Genomic DNA, 20,582 nt, shown 5'->3' with positions numbered 1-20,582 from the left:
AAATTGTTAGCTACTGTATCTCTGTCTAGTTATGTTTGTCTTCTGTTATAAAATCTGAGGATCTGAATGCACTGAGGCAGATAGATGGGGAAGACAAAAAAAGTAAGAGATATATTAGTGCAGTTTATTTTTATTGTTGACTAAGCCTTTTTTTTCTTTATTTTTATTTTTTGTTTTCACATGATGGAGGAAAAAAAAAGAAACAGCTCTAAGAAGAACAAATGGGAATAGTAATAGAAATTATAATAGACTAATGTTCAATCAATAGGTGAAATGTTTGCTGTTAATTGAAGATAAAGCCTAATGGAGTTGCCAACGGATGGACTGATCACCTTTAAATGTTTGGAGTCAACAACAAACACATCGACAAGTAACACTTTAAATCATTCATTAATTTTCAAAACAGTTTACAATGAACATCAAACAAGATAATTGTCTTCCTAACAAATGTTTTCTGATAGGTTATCTTCCTAATAATTCAGATGTAAACAAATGTAAGGGATTCTCTGAAATCTCTATCAAACCCTTAATTTTGATATAACTTTGATTGATATGAATGAGATAATCTATAAAATCAATACGTTGGTTGTGGTTATAGTAGATCAATGGATAAGCATGCTTATACAGAGGCAACAGCAAATTTCCGACTACCTGTTTATGCAACATACACAATTCTGTCTTCTTGATTTAGAATTCTATGAATTCGTTGCATGTAACTATAAGCTAGTCCTGTTTTGATCTTGTTTTTCTTTCTTCTATGTTTTGGTCAGTATCAACTTTGTAAAGCTTCTCTCACAGAGAACGATGCATTTGCCCTTCTGAAGGCTGATAACAAGGGAGATTACATTACCTACTCAGGTTTTTATGACGCACTCCGACAGGTATACCATATCCACTGAATCAAGATTAACAGATTCAGGTTTCGTATACTATATATTGACCCATTGATGTTCTGTCATGTTACAGCTGGGTTTAACTGGCCATGCCCATGGACTAAGCGTGCAAGAGACAAAGGACCTTTGGATCCAGGCAGACATGGATGAAAATGGCATTGTTGATTATGAAGAATTTAAGGTAAAGTCTGTTAGACTTTGTTCAAGTCTCAACTGGTTTACAAGTTGACCTTTTTCTATTGTTACCTTGGTAAGTGGCACAAGTGTCATATTGTTTTCAAAGCCATATATAATTTGCGATTCAAATTGTATGATTCATACTGAATCACATGCAAATTGATACAAATTGTATGCAAAAAACCACTTTTTTTGAAGAAGTTGCATATTTGTGTCAAATTGTAGATTCAAATCATAAATCACAATTTATGCTAAATAGTAATTTCAAGATGAAAATACTTTTTATCATTCCTTTTTCAGAATTCATTTTATCATTAAGGGACATTTATGCTATTTTATACAAATCTTAACTGAAATGGGATTGGCAGCCCTATTCATAAATCAATTAAGTGAAGCTTGAAGCCTTTTTTTTATCAGTAAGCTTGGAGCTTCTTTTCCCTTTGGTGAAATAGGGGATCCACCCCATCTTTCTATTTCTTTCATTAGGTCTCTATGCACGAATGGAATGACTCTGTTGGGACCCAAACACTCCCTCCGAACCCAACTATAGGAGTAGAGCAGGCCACCACCGAGCAACATTTCACTAGAAGACAGAGAGGCTAGCGTGACACGCGGCAGAGCCTCCCAGAGTTAGTTACACTGCCACCAGAAGATATTCTGAACATTGATTGTATACATGTAGGCCAGCTATATAAGGCCTTGATCATGTAATAAGTGGCGTGAATGAACATCCCTTTCATCTCTCTCTCTGAGTCATTTTCTTCCTACCTTTCCCCTTTCTCCCCCATCTTCTGTTTCAGGAGGTTAAGCCACCCTTGAAGGGGCTTTCGAGGTGAGCGGTAACTCATCATATTGGTATCAGAGCCAGTCTATCCAAATCCTAGGCTTCACGATGCCACAGACACGTTCCACTACCGTGGATGAAGGGGTCGACTAGCTTGAGGTTGGATTTCACCAGGTGTTGAACGAACTTAAGGAACTCAAAGTGGTCGTCTCCACCTTCTCTCTTAGCAACAATCCGGCGAGACCAGTCATCTAGTAGGAGTGGAAGCCTCTGCTTCCAGTAGCCAAAGAACAGGGGATTACCCCACCGGAAAAGTCACTAAGATCAACTTTCCCAACTATTCTGGTGGAGATCCCATTCCTTGGATCTTCCGAGCAAAAAGATATTTCCAATACCACGAAACTCTCGCACACCAGCGCGTCTCCATCGCCTCCATTCATCTAGAAGAAGACGCGATTCTATGGCTCTAGTGGTATCGCCAAAATCATCCCCAGGTAACTTGGGCGGAGTTCACCGAAGCTTTGTGCATCCACTTTGGGTCGATGGCGTTTGTGGACTACGATGAGCTGATCACCCAGTTGAAGCAGTCTGGAACGGTAGCAAAGTACCAGCTCGAGTTCGAGCGGATGGCGATCAGGGTACATGGCTAGACGAAGAAAGCCTTAGTAGGATGTTTTGTGGGAGGTCTCAGAGAGGATATTCGTTTGGAGGTGAGGGCTCTCCATCCGACGACTGTCATGGCTGCGGTGGGATTGGCTCGTCTGCAAGAAGAAAGAATCGATAGCCTTCGTAGAGCTAGCAAATCGACCTACCCGAATTTGAGGACTCCTCCACGGGTCAATCAGCAGCCCATGAAACTGGCTGGGGATCATCAGAAGCCCATATTGCCTCGGCCCACTATGCCCTTCAAACGTTTCTCATGGGCTGAGATGCAAGCCCGACGCGAGAAAGGCCTTTGTTATAACTGTGATGATAAGTTTGGACCGGGCCATAAATGCCAGGTCCAGCGGGTGTTTCTCCTACAGATAGAGGAAGAGCCGGAAGAGACAGACCCAGAGCACTTAAATGACTGTGAACTGATTCCAACGGACTAGAACCTAACGGGGCTGAGATCTCCCTACACGCCCTCATGGGCCTCAACTCTCTTCAGTCCATGCGCGTAGAAGGAAGATTGGTGGGCCGGATTATGATGATTTTGATTGACAGTGGCTCTACCCTGAATTTCATCACTTGTCGTTTGGCTAAGCAGCTAGGTATGACCATACAACCCACTCCTCTCTTTTCAATCCATGTGGGCAATGGGAGTCAGATGTCGTGTAATGGTGTATGTAAGAAGGAAAAAATCCTCATACAGGGCCCTGCTCTATGTGATTGGGGCCAAAATGACAATGGATTTTCACCAGGATGGCCAGTCTTGTCATTTACAATGGGTGTGCCCCCCTAGTCCACAAAGTGGCACTTTAGCCTCCATGATACGGGCCTTCAAGGATGCTGGCCAACCCATATTTATGCACTTAGGCATTCTCCCCATAGTCCCAATTTTGGACAACCAAGGCTGTGTTCACCCCACAATCCCAATACAAGGCCTTACGATCGATGCTCGATCAGTTTGACGATGTATTCAAGGAGCCGAACCAATTACCTCCACCCCGGGCTCGTGATCATCAGATACCTCTTTTACCCGATTCTAATTCAGCCAATGTGAGGCCATATAGATACCCTTACTTTCAGAAGCTAGAAATTGAGAAGGTAGTGAGAGAACTATTGGAAAAAAGAGCATATACAGACCAACACCAGCCCTTTTTCATCTCCTGTACTCTTAGTAAAGAAGGATGGTAGTTGGCGCTTTTGCGTAGATTATCGGGCCTTGAATCATATTACTGTGAAGGTCAACTTTCCTATACCCCTCATTGACGAACTACTGGATTCATTAGGAGAGGCACGAGTGTTCTCCAAATTAGACATGTGGTCTGGGTATCATCAGATTCGGGTCCACTAGGCCGACATCCACAAGACGGCCTTTAGGACCCACGATGGCCATTATGAGTTTTTGGTTATGCCTTTTGGACTCACAAACGCCCCCTCCACCTTTCAGGCCCTCATGAATGACATCTTCAGGCCATTTCTAAGGCGATTTATTATGGTATTTTTTAATGATATTCTAGTGTATAGCAGGGATTGGGGCACACATATGGAACATTTGAAACTCACCCTCACAACTCTAAAGGGGCACCAGTTACATGCCAAACTGACAAAGTGTTCCTTTGGACAAGGACAAATTCGGTACTTAGGCCATGTGGTTGTAGCAGGTCGGGTCATGGCAGACTCAAAAAAGGTACACGCCATCCAGAAGTGGCCCAAGCCCACTACTATAAAGGCTTTGCGGGGCTTTCTTGGGCTTACCGGATATTATAAGCGCTTCATTAAGGGGTATGGGCTTATGGCCGACCCTTTAACTCGTCTATTAAAGAAGGATTCCTTCAGTTGGACTGATAAAGCTCAACGGGCTTTTGAAGACTTGAAGACAGTAGTTTCTAGCCCTCCAGTCCTCACTCTTCAGACTTCTCTCAGCCCTTTGAAATAGAATGTGATTCATCGGGTGTAGGAGTAGGGGCCGTCTTGATGCAGAAAGGGCAGCCCATTGCTTATTTCAGCAAGGCTCTCTTAGCAGCTCACCAAAGTCTGTCCACTTATGTCAAAGAAATGATGGTTGTGGTAATGGTAGTGCAAAAGTGGCGTGCATTACCTATTGGGATGCCAATTTGTTATTAGGACAGACCAACGATGTTTAAAGTACATAGCAGAGCAAAGGGTGCACACCCCGGAGCAGCAAAAATGGCTTAGTAAACTGATGAGCTTTGACTATCTCATAGAATATAAGCCGGGGCTCGCAAACAGAGTAGCTGATTTCCTATCACGAGTAGAAGAGTTAGCCCATCTGACCTACTCTTAGCCTAGCTTCCCTTTGTTTGAAGCTATACGGCAAGAAGCTAGGTCTGATCCGCAGTTGCAGGTCATTAGAGATAAGTGGAGGCGAGACCCTTCACAAGTTGCTGGTTACCAAGTTGTGGGGCCTGATCTTTTCTTTAGGGGTCAGTTTGTTGTTGCCTAGAATTCGGCCCACAAAGCTGAACTGCTAAGGTTGTTTCATGACTCCGCCTTGGGAGGGCACTCAGGGGTGCAACGGACCCTAAAGAGGCTTAGCAGCCACTTTCATTGGGTAGGAATGCATAAGATTACAATATGTATCCGAATGCCAAATCTACCAACAACAGAAATACTCGTCACAGTCTCCCGCTGGCCTTCTACAACCTCTCAAGATTCCAGATCAAGTGTGGGAAGACCTTTCCATGGACTTCATCATGGGTCTTCCTCGTTCAGTAGGAAAGGAGGTTATCATGGTAGTGGTTGACCGTCTCACCAAGTACAGCCATTTCTTTGCATTACCTCACCCTTACGCCGCAACAATGGTGGTTGACATCTTCATCTGGGACGTCCCCAAGCTGCATGGAACCCCAAGATCCATTGTCTCAGATCGGGGCCCTGCTTTCCTGAGTTCATTCTGGAAGGAATATTTTCGGTTGCAAGGAACACAACTGCACCCCTCCACGAGTTATCATCCGCAGACTGATGGGAAAACTGAAGTTCTTAATCGTTGCTTGGAAGCCTACCTTAGATGTTTCATAGGGGAAAAGCGTCGACAGTGGTCTCACTGGCTTCCGTGGGTAGAATACTGGTACAATTTGACTTATCAATCGACTGCTAGAATGACACCCTTCAAAGCTCTTTATGGCAGAGAACCTCCTCCCATATTACCTTATGAATATGGGTCATCCAAGGTGGCAGAAGTAGAGACCCGTCTACTTGCGAGAGACAAGATTCTTAGATTGCTTAAGTCCAACAGCGAATGAAGGCCCGCTATGACACTCACCACCGCCCGTTAGAAGTTCAGGTGTGTGACTTCATTTACCTTAAGCTCCAACCTTATCGCCAGATCTCAGTAGTAGAGACCTGTCTACTTGTGCTTGTCAATTCGGCCGTCGTCCTTTCTGCTGAGACAGAACTGTCACTGCCTAACCGTCATCTAACCGGAGATGGCGGTGTCAGTGGCGGTGGCAGGTGGCCGTTTAGGGTGTTACCGCCAAACGTCAGATCCCAAGTCAGTCAGGCGCGGCGCCCTTGGGCACGAACTTCCTTAGTGTCAGGCATGGTACGACTTGTTTGGTTTTGGTGCCAAGTGATGCGAAGTGCTGAGCGAGGCGGTCTTGAGCTCGGAGGTGTCTATAGGGCAGGTCAGTTCGGCGAAGTGTATCCCGAGCTGTTACAAGGTGGGTCAGTTCGGCGAAGTGTATCCCGAGCTGTTACAAGGTGGGTCAGTTCGGCGAAGTGTGTCCCGAGCTGTTACAAGGGTCAGTTCGGCGAAGTGTGTCCCGAGCTGTTACAAGGTCAGTTCGGCGAAGTGTATCCCGAGCTGTTACAAGGTGGGTCAGTTCGGCGAAGTGTATCCCGAGCTGTTACAAGGTGGGTCAGTTCGGCGAAGTGTGTCCCGAGCTGTTACAAGGTGGGTCAGTTCGGGCCCCCGGTAGGGAGAGTCCGCTAGCGCCCTTGTTCCTGCCTAGGCTTGGCCCCTTTTGCCGAGCTGTTATTTCTGCGACTTGTCACGTAATAGAGAGGTCGGGCCAAATCTTCCTTCATCAGCTTCAAATGTGTTTTGAAAGCTTAGTTCACTTTGGATTGAACGAGCTTAGCACTATTTTTGTCACAAGTAGTTGAAGATTAGAATTTGGATTCGTGGGGAGCTTGAGAACTGCCCCCATTTGATTGCATCTTTTCGAGCTTGTTAGTGATGAAGAGCAACAAGTTTGCCCTTTTACTTTCTTATCCCAAGCTTCTTTTTCAAATGCGTGTTATAATGGTTCTTGACCATTTATAAAAGAAACATCAAATGTCGTGATTTTACCTATTTTACACCAAAAGAAGCATCCAAGTCCATGATTTTGCCATTAACAAAAGGGTAAAATGGGCATTTAAGAAAACTAATGCATCAATCAAACATTTTTCCGTCTGGGATAGTGACGGTGGGAAGGTTTATGTTGAGTTTTTTAAAAGTTGATGGGAGGTTTTTGTTAATTTATGATTGTCGAAAACTTCAGGGAGGTTTTTGTAATTTATCATTTTTTTTTTAATAAGCAAGGGCTATTATGCCATTTCACATTTCGATGACAAGTTCCACCTCAGCTGACCCTGGCTACTGCCTACTAGTACTAGTCCACTGCATTACACATTAACGTTACAGTAAAAAGAAGTGAAGCATCTTTCGGTGGACCCCATGTCTGCTTCTTTGAAGATTCAACTGGCTGGCTTCCTACGTCAATCAGTACGGCTTACGATTACGATATTTATTACGTGTCGACTCCTGGTTGGAACTGTGACATGTTCACAGTCTCCAGAGATAAATAGTGCCCTGATTACTTCTTCAAATTACGCGCCCAGTCCAAGTGCTTTTCTTTAAGGATAAGCAAACCGGAAGATGGTAAAATCGTCCTTGTAACTTTATGTAGGTAGAAAGAGAAAAGCTGTGGATCAGGACCGATAAAAAACAAGCGGGTAAAGAGACGAAAGATGATGTGAAGTGTGAACAGGGAGGTGGGTGGGTGGCGTCCAATTTTCCAAGTTCCAAGTTCCAGTTAGTATATACTTGGGATTGGGAGGATTTCGATCCGGGACGCGGTTTGAGGAATTGAGGGGGTGTCTGTCATGTCGGGTCCCATACTCCCTTTGGACCCATTCCATTCCATAATAACCATTCGGTTTTCAGCGGCTCCTTTGTGGAAAATGGAAAAAAAAAAGGGAAGCAGTTGCAACTTGCTATGATCCGTCCGTCGATACTGGACCGGACGGATGGATAAGATGATGTGATACTTAAAATATACATACGACGCAATACATATCCACGCTTCCTCCCTTTTCGTGTATTCGCTTACTTGCATATGCAGAGCCTCTCTGCTCTTTCTTCGAAACCGAGTGGGATAAGATGGAGAGGAGAGATACTAAAAAGCTTTTCCTTCTCCTTGATAACATAATAATCTCTTGCTTTGCAGTTTCTATTTTCCTCTGAAAGTTGGCTTCTTTGTTTCTTTTTTCCCCCTCTAGGGTTTTCATTGATCTCCATTTCCGCTGCTTGGTTTTATAGTTCTTTGCTTTTAGCACTCTTAAGTGTTAAGTATTTCTCTGCCGAGTGCCGACTACCGAGGGAGGGGCTTTCTTGGTCTTGGGCTGATACCTGATGAGATGGGAGTGTTGTCTCTCGGTGCTCTGCCTTTAGGTTTTAGATTTCGTCCGACTGACGAAGAGCTCATTAATCATTATCTACGATCCAAGATAAATGGGAAGGAAGACAAGGTTCGGGTCATTCCTGAGGTTGATGTCTGTAAGTGGGAACCCTGGGATTTACCTGGTAAGAAACATCCTTTCCTGTGAAAATCCGAATCCTTTTGTTTCATCATGCTATGGCCTATGGGTTTCTTTTCTTTCCGTAATGCTTATTCTTAGAATTTTTTAGGGTTTCTTTAACTCCACTTTTTGTTCTTTAATTGTTTATTTTCTACATTAAAGTGCAAATTAGATCGTTGGATTTAGATCAATTTCTTGCTGATTTTTTGTGATGTTTCTATCTCTCCATTGACCGTATTTCAGAGTTATCGGTGATAAAAAATGGAGATCCAGAGTGGTTTTTCTTCTCCCCTCGGGATAGGAAATATCCGAATGGCCATCGTTCCAATAGGGCCACGGAGGCTGGGTACTGGAAAGCCACTGGTAAGGATAGGACAATCAAGGCTCGCACCTCTGGGATGCACCTGATCGGTATGAAGAAGACTCTGGTTTTCTATAGGGGTCGTGCGCCCAACGGTCAGAGAACCAACTGGATAATGCACGAGTACAGAGCAACTGAGGAGGAGCTCGATGGTACCCACCCTGGCCAGGTATCCTTTTTCTTTCCCCGTTTTTTCCTTTATTGTTTTGACTTTTGAGCTATGCATTGTTCTTATTTCTCTTTAGACTGTGTTTGTTTCTCCGTGAATTTTTTTATAAACAAATATTTCAGCTATTTTTCTACACCTTTTTCATGCCCCCTCCCCCTCCCTCCCCACGGCCACACACAGACACAGAGCAAATGGGAGAGATGGGGCGGGATAGAAGAAAAATGTGAAATCCATCTTTCCAATCTTTTAATGCTAATCTTGGACATTTATGAACCTACAATACCGTTCATTTGACTGCTGATTTGCCCTGTAGCTATTTCTATGCATAACATACTGTTTTTGGTTCCCACTCCTCTTTTCCATTTTGCAGGGAGCGTTTGTTCTCTGTCGTCTGTTCAAAAAATCAGATGATAGAATCGAACATTCAAATTGCGATGAGATTGACCAGACTGGTTCTTCTCCTACAGCAACTAGATCTTCTCCTGAGGCTACACCAAGAAGAGTAGCATTGGTTGAAACGACCCCAGAGTCAGATATGCATGTTGGAAAACATACTGAAGGTATTGAGAGGTGGCTTGAGGAAAAGGTCGATAACATGACCCCTGATGCTTTGTTAAGTGTAGATGGTCAGTGTAATAGTTCTTTTATTTCTGATGTAGAAGACCATGAGCCAGAAGGGGCTATAACAGAGGTAAGAGGTTGTGTTCATTCACTCTATGGTTTCTAGTAACCCTGTCTCGATTGTTACAAGTAATTCAAGTACTAATGCTTTCTTGCTCCTCATTTCAGGTGGATAAACAGCTGGAAGAAGATTTGAACTTGTTTTATGAGCCGGAATTTGAACCACTCGATTCCAAGATTTTCTCCCCAATACATTCTCAAGCATACACAGGGCTGGAACTTAAATACATGTCCCTCCTCAGTGGTGACTTTGGAAACAACTCTGGGATGGACTTTCAGGATGGCACAAGTGAGCAGGATGTCTCTATTTCAGAATTCTTAGAAACAGTAATTAATAACCCTGATGAATCTGGTGAAGAGTTAACCAGTCATAAGAATGCAGATGATAGAAAGTTGCCACCTTCAGGGCTTCAGCAGCCACACTTTGATGACAATGATAGAGTTTGTATGATATCAGGGGAATGGGGGCCTGCGTATGGCAAGGATAGCGGTTCAAGTAGTGAAACAGACACTGATATGGCACAGCCACGGGCACAGGTGAAAAGGAAAATCTGAAATAGCTCCTTCCCTTTATTAGATTGTTTTGCTAGGTCAATCACCAGAGGTTCTATGATCCATTGTTTTGGGTATTAGCAGAAGCAATTGGGTGCATTGCTTCTGGTAAGATGCTCAAATGCTATGGATTGGAGGATTCATGGTGTTGGGTTTTGTGAGACATTTTTATATGGTTCAATATGCATTAAAAATCCATAAACTAACCGGTTTCAGAAAATTAACTTTTTTTTCTGCAAAATTTCTCATTTTTTCCAGCAGAATATTCAGTCAGGCCCAGAGTCTTCAAGTTGGTTTGATGATTTTGCCGGGATAGATAATTCTTACTTGGGTACGAGTGTTTCTGGAAGAGGTTTTGGCGCTGAAGTGGGTCCCCTGGGTGGTGATAGCTTTCTTGGGCTGGATCAGCAGAGTCTTGTTTACAACAGTGGTGCAGTTGGTGGTGGGTCAGGAATCAGGTTAAGGACTCGCCAACCACAATACCAGCTAAATTCCCTCGACATTATGTCACAGGGCACTGCCCCAAGAAGGATCAGGTTACAGAAGAAGCTTTCTCGCAGAGTGTATTCTTCCTGCAACAAGGCAAGGGTGGATGCAGAAGAGCATGAAGAGAAACCACAAATTGTCGAGGTGAGGTTTTCCTCTAGCGAAGCTAATATTGGAACCGTCTAAATGCAACTTGTTGATTAGATTTTAAACCCTCTATATAACTACTTGCAGCTGCAGGGAAGAGAAACTGTGAAAGCACCGAGTACTGATGAGGTCCAGAAGAGGACAACCTCCACTCTTGATTCTGAACTTGCTCAAGAATTTGATAAAAAGCTGAGGTTTAGATCAAAGCAGGATGGCGTGGAGTTCGGTGGGCAACAAGGCCTGTCTTCATTGTTCAAGGACTGTCGCCCAGGTTTCCCATCTTTTTATGTCGTAGGTGTAGCTGTAGTTGCTATGCTGTCGTTGTTTGTTTGGGTATTCGGGTGACTGACCGCGGCAGAGAGTGGTTGGCTATCAGATTTTATCTTTTGGCCAGCGCAGGAATAGCTTGCCTTACATTTATGTATATACATCGAGATGGATTTAAGCGGGCTAGCTGTAGTTGAGCCTAATATTATTTCTCAACTTTGTAGGTGAATGTAGTTGATTTTATTTAGGTATGTATGCATGTTTGTATTGTTTATAAATTTTTAACAGGTAAATTTCTTAAACTACTCTTATGGTTTAGCTAATTGACTAAGGGGTTGTTCGGTGTTCGCTGAATGCTGATATTTTAATGGGTGTCATAGGCTTTCAGCAATAAATTGATCGTTCGACTTCACTTGTTGCTAAAGAGTATGGAGTGTGCCTGGCAGTACGGTCTTGGACGGTCAGTGAATATATTTGCTATAAGGGGTTGTTCGTTGTTGTTGATTGCTGATCTCTTAATGGGTGTCGTAGGCCTTGAGCAATAAAGTGATTGTTCGATTGAATTTGCTCTTTTTTGAACGTTATAAAGTTGAGGACCCATTGGATCCATTGCTTTACCATTGACGATGCTTGTTCAGTCTGATCAATCTGAGACGTCCAAGACATTGCCACCACATTGAAGAAGAGATTGGAGGCTGTCGTTGGAGGATATCTTGGCCACTAATCGCCGTTTGATTACTTGTTAGAGTGATTTTGAAGAGGTATGCCAGTTTTTCTTTTCTGTCTTAGACGGTTGATGAGACGTTGACCGGATGAACGTTGGAGTAGTATTTTCCGGTCAAGATAATGAATGTCGTAGGATCCCTATACCGGCGTCGTGCATAGTTGTTGGTTGTTAGGTCATCGAAACGTGTTGCTGGCTTGCTGCATCTATGCTTTCACTGTTGAGTTGAAGATAACTCCTCGATATGGATGTCCGATTCACTCAGGTTGGATCAGGTTTTATTTTACTCTAATAAAAAGAGAAAAAAAGTAAAAATCAATTGAAAGAGTAGATTATGGAAAATTGTATGTGTATTATATATATATATATATATATGTAGAATAATAAATTGTAAAAAAAAATACAAAATAATACAAAATTATTTTTATAAAAATATTATAATATAAATATATAAATAAAAAACATATAATAGAAAAACAAATAAAATACTAAAAATCATTAAAAAATTGGTAATATGATATATGATAGCAATTTAAATTATATATAATATACTATAAATATAAATATAAAATATATATTTATATAAATATATATTGTAAAAATAACAAAAAATAATAAAATAAAATAAAACAATAAAAAAGTTATTTACAAACAGAAAAAAATAAAAAAAATATATAAAATTTGATATATGATAGAAAATTATTAATATAAAATAAAATATAATATAATATATATTCAAATAAAAAGAGAACAATAAAAAATACATAAAATAACAAAAAATATTAAATTAAATTTTGTGTTTGACATTAAAGATGAAAAAAAAATATTTTTGTGCACAATCAAATTATAGTTTCATTATTTTTAATATGGTTGAATTAAATTTATTGTGTAAAGTCTCTTAGTTCTTTATTGTTGTTAAAATTTTGAGGTTTAAATAATTATTGTTTGTGCAAATTCTATATATATATATATATATATATATATATGTGTGTGTGTGTAAATAGTAATAGACATTTAAATATATATAATATTATATATTAATTAGATTATAATGTAAAAAATAACAAATAATAAAAATTATTTAAAATTAATAAAAAATAGAAAAAGCACAAAAAATAGTAAGAATTATTAAAAGTTTGGTAATATGATATAATAGCAATATATATATATATAAATTTATATTATATTGTAGAAGAAAATAATAAAACGTATTAATAAACATGGAAGTTGTATTGTTAAAAATATTTAATGTAAAAAAGTAAAGATGTAATAAAACAAAATAAAACATTAAAACATTATTTAAAATAGAAAATAATGTACATATAATATACATATGACATGTTATATAATATAATATATATTATAAAGTTAGTATATATATTGGTATATATATTAAATAGTATATGTATGTAAATATATATAATATTATATTGTAAAAAAGTAACAAAAATAATAAAAATTAAAAATGGTAATAATATGATAGCAAAAATTTATGTGTAAATGGTAATAGACATTTAAATAAATATAATTAGATTATATTGTTAAAAAACAACAAATAACGAAAATTATTTAAAAATAATAAAAAGTAATAGAAAAATAAAAAAAATAAAAATTATTAAAAAAATTGGTAATATGATAGTAATACAAAAATATAATATTAAAATAATAGCAAAAACTAATAATAAAAATACATAAAATAATAAAAATTGGTAATTTGATATATAATAGAAAAAAATTATATGCATGACATATATATGTTATTTAGAAAGCGATTATATGATATTTTGAACTTGTCATGTTGGAATGTGTTTTGTAACATAGGCTCAATTCGGAAAGAGTACAAATACAAATATGTAGAGTGCAAAACCTTGTATTTTGTATTTGCACTCCTTCCAAATGGAGCCATAGGTGTAAAAAATGGTGTCAAACGATAGACCGAGGGCAAATTAGGACAATGCATTAGTAAAAATATTCTTAGATGCTTGTATAAATGAGGTCAACACTGTCGGGAGATTGGGTCTCTTAGGAAAGAGTTCTGGTCGCGTGTAGCTTAAAATATACATGAGCTAATTGGATAGTTTTAGAGCAACGCCAACTCAAGAATGAATATGAATTTATGGAAACAGTATCAAGAATGGTCTCTGATATTTGTGACAGGTGGAGGTTTTGACCTAGCCATTGGTACAATGAATTGGTCTAATGAACAGTAGGATCATTACTTGAAGGTAATTCACATTTTTATTTGATTTTTTTCACATTTCAATACCCACTAAAAGTTTTCTCTAATTATTCATATCGTATACAAACACAAAGTCACTCTCATGCAAAGCAATTCGGAAATTCAGGGTTGCAATGTGCTAATGAGTGTAGGGCATTATTTCAGGGTGCTTGTGTCACTAGACAAGATTTTTAGGGTCCTAGGGCAGGAGGATTAGTGCAACGAGATTCATTATCTGGCTCAAAACGTACTTCTAATGGTACACGATGGTCTGATAGTGGTTTGCAATTTTGCATGAAAATGAGACATACATGGAGCAAATGAGTTCATTGTTGACTATGGTGAGCACGTTGAATTTATGCCTGATCTGTCATCGAGTAGATGGAAAAAGTCTAAGCGAGTGGATATGGCTGTTGAGATTTAAAACATGAATGTAAAATATAAGAGGTAGTGGAAAATGGTACATGGGAATCCAACATCTAGATGAGATTGAAGTGTATAGAGTCGTTATAATTGGGTACCACTGAAACACATCTATTATATATTCAAGCATCCATGCTATTTGTTGAAAATGTAAAATATAGGAGGTAGTGGAAAATGGTACATGGGAATGTGCCCATAAATGTGCAACTCTCATGGTTGCAATAGATGGTGAGAAGCCTCTTTGGAGTATGAGAGGATACCTATGGTTAAAGGTTGTTTCTATGGGTTTTTTTTCTTCACTGATTCCATCTGTTATCATTTGCGTTGGTTGAACATGTATGCTTTTTACCTGTAACGTTTAAACCATTTCAAATTAATTTATCTTATGAATATTGTTACTTAATTAGTTTGACACATATCATCATTTTTTTAACGCATCATGACTTATTTGTCAGAAAGAGCTTCTCGTATATTGGATTGTAAGATTTATGCTATTTAATCATTGATATTGCACGATCTGGGCACTCCTAACTGGTTGTGACTTGGCTTCTGGCTGGAACGAACGACACTTGAAAGGAAGGAGAAAGTGAAGGGTTCCCGGGAGTTATCCCGGTGGGAACACTCCGATGGCTAAGTTAGAACTGGAGAAAATCTCAAAGAGAGAGTAGAGAGTAAGAGTGCTCAAAGTGCTTAAGCTTCAATACCTTTGTGACATCGGGTAAATTGGTGTTTACCTCTCGTCGAGGTTGGGCGCCGGACCAGTTCGATCCATCTGTTATGACACTAGAGAGGCTTCAAGACCTCATCCGGCAGTTCAACCTACCTTAGGAGTATTCATACAATCTTCCCACTGGCAACTTCCCTTAGGAGCACAGTCTAGATGAGATTGTAATCTTTAGGGAACAGTTTGTTGACGAGCTTCGTCTCCCTCTCCACCACCTTATCCCCGAGGTGTTGAGGCGCTTCAGCATCACGCTGGACCAACTCCACCCCAACTCTATTCGGAACTTGGTCGGGACCATCTCTCTCTGTTTCGAACGTAACTTCCCTTTAGACGCGGATATCCTTTGTTCCATCTTGTTAATAAAAAAGAGTGCCTCTGGCGCTCCCCCCGAGCATGGGCAGACCTACTATCTGTTCCCTCGCCCGGGTTTCAAAATGCTGCATAAGTTCCCAAGCAAGGTTCCGGCCTGGAAGTGGGACTACTTTATAGTCCGGAGCAGTACAAAGTGGCCTTTCCTTACCAACTGGAGGGTGGCCACTCAAGCTCCCAGCATTGCTCTTAACCGGAAGACGTGGGAAACCTTTCACTCATGGGCTCAGGCCGGGTTCGATCACAGGGACTACATTGCCGAAGGGAAGCTCATTCAGGTCGGTTTGAGCCCGGTAGGTCGATTTCTACTTTAGTGTTTTGCTTAATCAGCCTGGTGTCTTTGACCTTACTGACATCGAGCTCTGTTGCAGGTCCCATGGAGGAAGAGAGGATTACCGGTCCGAGGCTCCTCCATCAGATGAAGAAGAGGAAGAAACGGGCTGCCAAGAAGGCGCGCATGGAATCCCCAAGGACCCCTACCCCTGAACCCGATCTTCCGTAGGTCCCCTCTTCGAGGCCCGACCTCCCTAATGCCCCTCCAGTGATAGACTTGGAGGGGGATTTACCACCTCAGGGGCTTGAAACGGTGGTAGAGTTGATCGCTGAGCCAGCTAGGGCTGCCGCTGAAGTCCTAAATCCTGTTGGGGTTGCCGCTGAGGTTTCCGAAGGATCGGCTCATCGTGCCGTAGACACAACAACATCCAGCTCAGGGACTTAGGAGGAAGAGAGCATCATGAATCCCGATATCAGCCTTGAAAGAAGTAGGGGGCTGTTATCACTGCGGAGTCTGTAGATTGGGCCAAACTCTCCCCTGGTCAGCTCGGGGCCCGCGCAGCAACCCACTTCATGGTGGTGAGTTCACACCCTAAGAGCCACCTCTCTCTCCTTTCTTTATTCTTTCTTTAGTATTGACCAACCTCCTTCTGCCAGGTGAACACTACTGTGCACTTGCTAGAGAGGATGGCATTAGTTAATAGTTGCTTCTAATGCAAATGTGATGGTAGAGACATTGAATGACAATGAGTCATCAATATCTTGTTGTTTAGGTTATTACATAGATAAAATTAGGAAATTTGTCAAACAATTTTATTGTCACTTTTGTTTACAACTCTCAACCTTTCACTAAACTTGCTCATATTATACCTTAGAAGGTTAGACTTTTGAATAAATGTTGTATATGAAAGAGCCCCTATTTGTAAGGCTATAAATGAGTTAGATCCAGATCGGGTTGAGCAAAATTCAAATCCAATATGATTATTGAAAACTTGCATTCAAATCTGATTCAATTATTGAAAACTTGCATTTGAATCCAATCGGATTTGATTTTAATAAATTTTATGCAACAAATTAATATAAATATAACATATTTAATTTATATTATATATACATTCATATATAATGTAATTTATAAAAATATTTTTTTATAATTTTAAATATAATTATATAAATTTTATATATTAAAACCAATAAATATTACAATATAATCAAATTCAGATTTTAATTTGGGATGGGGTGGATTCAAATTAGAATTTGATTTGATTATTAATTGGATGCTGATTGCAAAATCTAAATTATAGATGTGTTCAAATTTTCTATAGTTTTTTATATTTTTATGTTCATAAATTTAATTCTGATATGTTGCACTTATTTTTTTATTTAACACGATAAATATACGATATTATACATCTGCCCATTTTTTATTTTTGCAAAATTTATGTATTTTAGTGTTTTTATCTTTTATTAATTTTTATTATTTAATTATGACATCAAAAGTCAACACATTTGATCAAAAAGTAGAACTATTAATCTTCACCAAACAAGAAATTAATATCATTTTTGATCAATTTTAGATTATGTATTTCTTTTTCATTATCAATAATTTTTTAGTTTATTATCTTCATTTTTTTTAATTTGATTAATAGAAATATCATAAATGTCTATTCTTTTACATTTTTTTAATGTTCCATATTTATTTATGTTTTAAAAATTTTATCATCTAACTATGAGTTCATGGGTTAACCAATTTGATTTGGATGGTTGAATTGCTTAGTTACCACTTGGATGAAAGAATGGTTTTGTTTATGAGTCATTTTAAAATACATGGGTTTATATTTTTAAAAGTATTAAAAAGAAATTTAATGAATAGCATTTATTAGTGAAAATAATAGCATAAATATAAGACTTAACAATGGAAAACGGGAGTTAATACCTTATATAAGACTTAATGAGAGAGGATTAAATGAAGTGAAAAGTAATAGTTGACATTATGTTTTCAACCATCACAATTAGCGATGAATTAAATTCAGAAATGTGGGTATTTTAGTCAAGAAAAGTTTCCCACCCTCATTTATACTTTTATTAATAGTATAGATGATTAGTACAATTTCAACCATCTTAATTAAAGTTTTATCAAAATATAAATTTACTCCTTAGATAACTCAAGTTGAAGATGCAAATTTTGTCTAATAAAAATTCTAGAAAATTACACCTCATTTACACTTTTATAAGTAGTATGGATTTACTTAGTTTCAAGCAAATTTATCAAATTGCCCATATACACATTTATTATCCTTGGCCCCAAAACTAATTGTAATGCACTGCCATATATGAACTTGGCTGCTTAGAACCATGTCAACAATATAGGAGATAAGAACACAACATGAGACAAAGGTTTAAAATATCGATACACCTTCCCCTTAATTTTTTAGTTTTTTTTTTCAAAATTTCATAGAAGTGACTATTTTTATATTCTTTAATTATTAAAAAGAATTTATCAAAATTGTCTTAAAATAGGTGTATTATTGGTCAAAAGATGTGATACAATATGCATGATACAAGACGTATCATATTGAAAATTTGAATCTCACATGAGAATGCAAGGATATCTTTGTGCGTAAATCTCCTTGTAGCCTTACATGTTGGTTTCCATCTCATGTCATTGTTTGTGAGATTTCCCTTTCTATTTTTTCCTATTTTGGGTACATGCTTGTAAAGATTGGGAGGTTTCTAGTTCTTTCTCTTGTTTAGGTTGTCAAGGATCCATTGTTTGGTGCTTATTGGTGGCTGTTTGTGAACCAAAAGAGTGGGAAAATTGGAGTAGGTCAGTTTTCTTGGATGTTATTGTGGATCTATTTCATATAAATCAAAACAAGTGCTATTCATGGATTTTAGATTGTGGTTCAGTTTTGTTCTAAATCTTGGATTTTTAAGGGCGATGTCTTTCAATTTGGCTTGCACTTGGTTTTATTTAGTGTGCGGTTTTATGATGTCTTTCCCTCTTATGCATTTTGTGTGGTGGTTTTATGGTGCTTTTTTTCTACAATTTGTCTTTGTTCACATCACTAGAGCTGCTACCTCTTATGGCAGCTAGTCTAGGGTGGTTATGATTGTGTCATTGTTGAAGAAAATTGCCCTGTCTCTCCTTTAGACACATGGCATTCTATTTTTCCAATAAACATATCTAAGAAATTGATGTTTTTCACTTTCAAAAAGAAGCTTTCTTGAACATGTGTCTTCCCATTCTAAAAACAAAGGAGAGGAGCTAACTTCACTTTTAGAAAAAGTGCTTACTTCAAACACATAGCAATCCATAAAAAAATATTCACTTTCAAGTTAATTTTAGATACATGACTATCTAGATTTCACTTCTCTTTTTCTCATGTTAGCTTTCTGTGAAAAAAAAAAAAGGAGACCAGTTGAAGTGAAAGGTTTCTTCAAACAACAAGGAGCTAAGTCAACTATTCAATCTCTTCTTGACAAATAAGTGGGGTATTTATTTGTAAAATTGTGTTTAATTTTATATGCTATAATTCCGCCAAGATCTCTTCATTAGTTGGGGGAAGAATCCACATAAATCGGATTTTTTTGAAGAACGTATCGAGAAAGAATTGGATTTGGTTAGACAATGTGTGATTGGTACACAAGAATGGTCTTTTAGCAGGGTACATAATGTATCGTCAAATATTAAATATGATTCTACGAGATCTATTTTCATTCAGGTAATAGATTCTACCCAATTGAATGGATCTTCTGATCAAACCAGAGATCATTTCGATTCCATTATATATATATATTAGATATATATTTATATTATATGTCCATCTATTTGTTTTTTGCCCCTACAACCTGAAACCCACTTTCTTGAATCCATAGGGTTCTTCCAAGAAATATTGCCTTTGTTTTCTTTTCTCGCTTTGAATCCTCTGTTCTCCATCTTAGTAGCAATGTATAGTCTAATACTCCTATATTTTTTAAGGATTTTCATAGACCTTGTCTTCTCTCCTATCTTAATTGGAATTTTCTACCAACTCTACTTTGAGTATAGGAGCAGTTCAAAGTAGACCTATTCACGGGCTGGGCTTCGGGCCCAATTTTATACTGTTTCGGGTTTGGGCTTCGGACCGGGCCCATTAAAATTTTGATAAAAGCCAAGCCCAAATTCGGCCCATGAACAGGTCTAGTTCAAAGTATTGAAAGGAACACTAATCTGACAATTAAAAAAAAAAACTGTCAAGTGGGTTGTAATATGAACATAAAGTCCAAAACTAAATTTGATTTTGTTCCTAATGCATTTATCTTTGTTCTTGGGAACTAACCTAAAGGCGCCATAGATGTCATATACAAATACTAAAAGAGAAGAATGAACTGAATGAAGAGGAAGAGACCTGTCAAGCGGGCATCAACAAATTGTTGTCACTTTACCACTTAGAATCTGACATAGACAACTTGTCGGATGGAGAATTCTCGGAGACCGATTTGTGTGATTCGCCCAAAAATGTGTTTTACAAGGAACAAAGATGTTAAAGAGGGACTAATGAAGATACCTCTAGATGCTAAGTGTAGTCCAAATTTTTATGTTGAGGAGGACAATCCGATTGAGATCGATATTTCTCCTATTAGAGCTTGAATGCTGATATTTTCTAGTTAGTGTCAAATTTGGTTAACACGGGTTAATTAAATATAGAAATCCATATTTGAATTTCCAACTTCTTCGTAGAGCAAGGGTAGATGAAGAAAGTTTTCAAAATGGTGATTGACTACCTCAGTATGTAAGGCAAATCGAAAAGCGTCCTGATATAATTCCTATATTGCCCATTTTAGCTCTATCATGCGGTTCAATCTACATTAGGAGACTGCGAAGATACTACCTTGGTT

At 38.6% G+C, this 20,582-nt stretch overlaps 1 protein-coding gene and 1 long non-coding RNA gene across 3 annotated transcripts; both read left to right on the top strand.

Moving 5' to 3' along the window:
* Positions 1 to 7,576: 7,576 nt before the first annotated feature.
* On the top strand, positions 7,577 to 11,275 carry LOC148881169 (protein NTM1-like 9). 2 transcript variants are annotated; one of them, XM_088963453.1, is made up of 6 exons: positions 7,577 to 8,311; positions 8,551 to 8,837; positions 9,208 to 9,528; positions 9,627 to 10,055; positions 10,332 to 10,700; positions 10,791 to 11,275. In XM_088963453.1, the coding sequence occupies exons 1-6, from the start codon at positions 8,146 to 8,148 to the stop codon at positions 11,046 to 11,048; spliced, it is 1,830 nt and encodes a 609-aa protein (XP_088819579.1). In that variant the 5' UTR covers positions 7,577 to 8,145; the 3' UTR covers positions 11,049 to 11,275. The 2 variants fall into 2 exon arrangements, with proteins under 2 accessions (XP_088819579.1, XP_088819578.1); XM_088963452.1 differs by having other exon boundaries at positions 10,329 to 10,700.
* Positions 11,276 to 13,173: 1,898 nt separating this feature from the next.
* LOC148881168 (uncharacterized) lies at positions 13,174 to 16,730 on the top strand. The gene is made up of 3 exons (XR_016104760.1): positions 13,174 to 15,721; positions 15,800 to 16,280; positions 16,359 to 16,730. It is a non-coding gene; the product is annotated as an uncharacterized LOC148881168 (long non-coding RNA).
* The last annotated feature ends 3,852 nt before the right edge of the window (positions 16,731 to 20,582 follow it).

The sequence above is a fragment of the Nelumbo lutea genome, chromosome 1, assembly GCF_056320005.1.
Source record: "Nelumbo lutea isolate HS-2025 chromosome 1, American lotus-T2T, whole genome shotgun sequence".
Taxonomy (NCBI): Eukaryota; Viridiplantae; Streptophyta; class Magnoliopsida; order Proteales; family Nelumbonaceae; genus Nelumbo; species Nelumbo lutea.
Note: the sequence above shows the minus strand (reverse complement) of the source record. Positions and strands in the feature narration are given on the sequence as shown.

Coding starts and splice junctions, on each gene's coding strand:
- LOC148881169 (XM_088963452.1), top strand. CDS start 8,146: ATGGGAGTGTTGTCTCTCGGTGCTCTGCCTTTAGGTTTTAGATTTCGT. Junction 8,838..9,207: donor ATGGTACCCACCCTGGCCAG/GTATCCTTTTTC, acceptor TCCATTTTGCAG/GGAGCGTTTGTTCTCTGTCG. Junction 9,529..9,626: donor CAGAAGGGGCTATAACAGAG/GTAAGAGGTTGT, acceptor TCCTCATTTCAG/GTGGATAAACAGCTGGAAGA.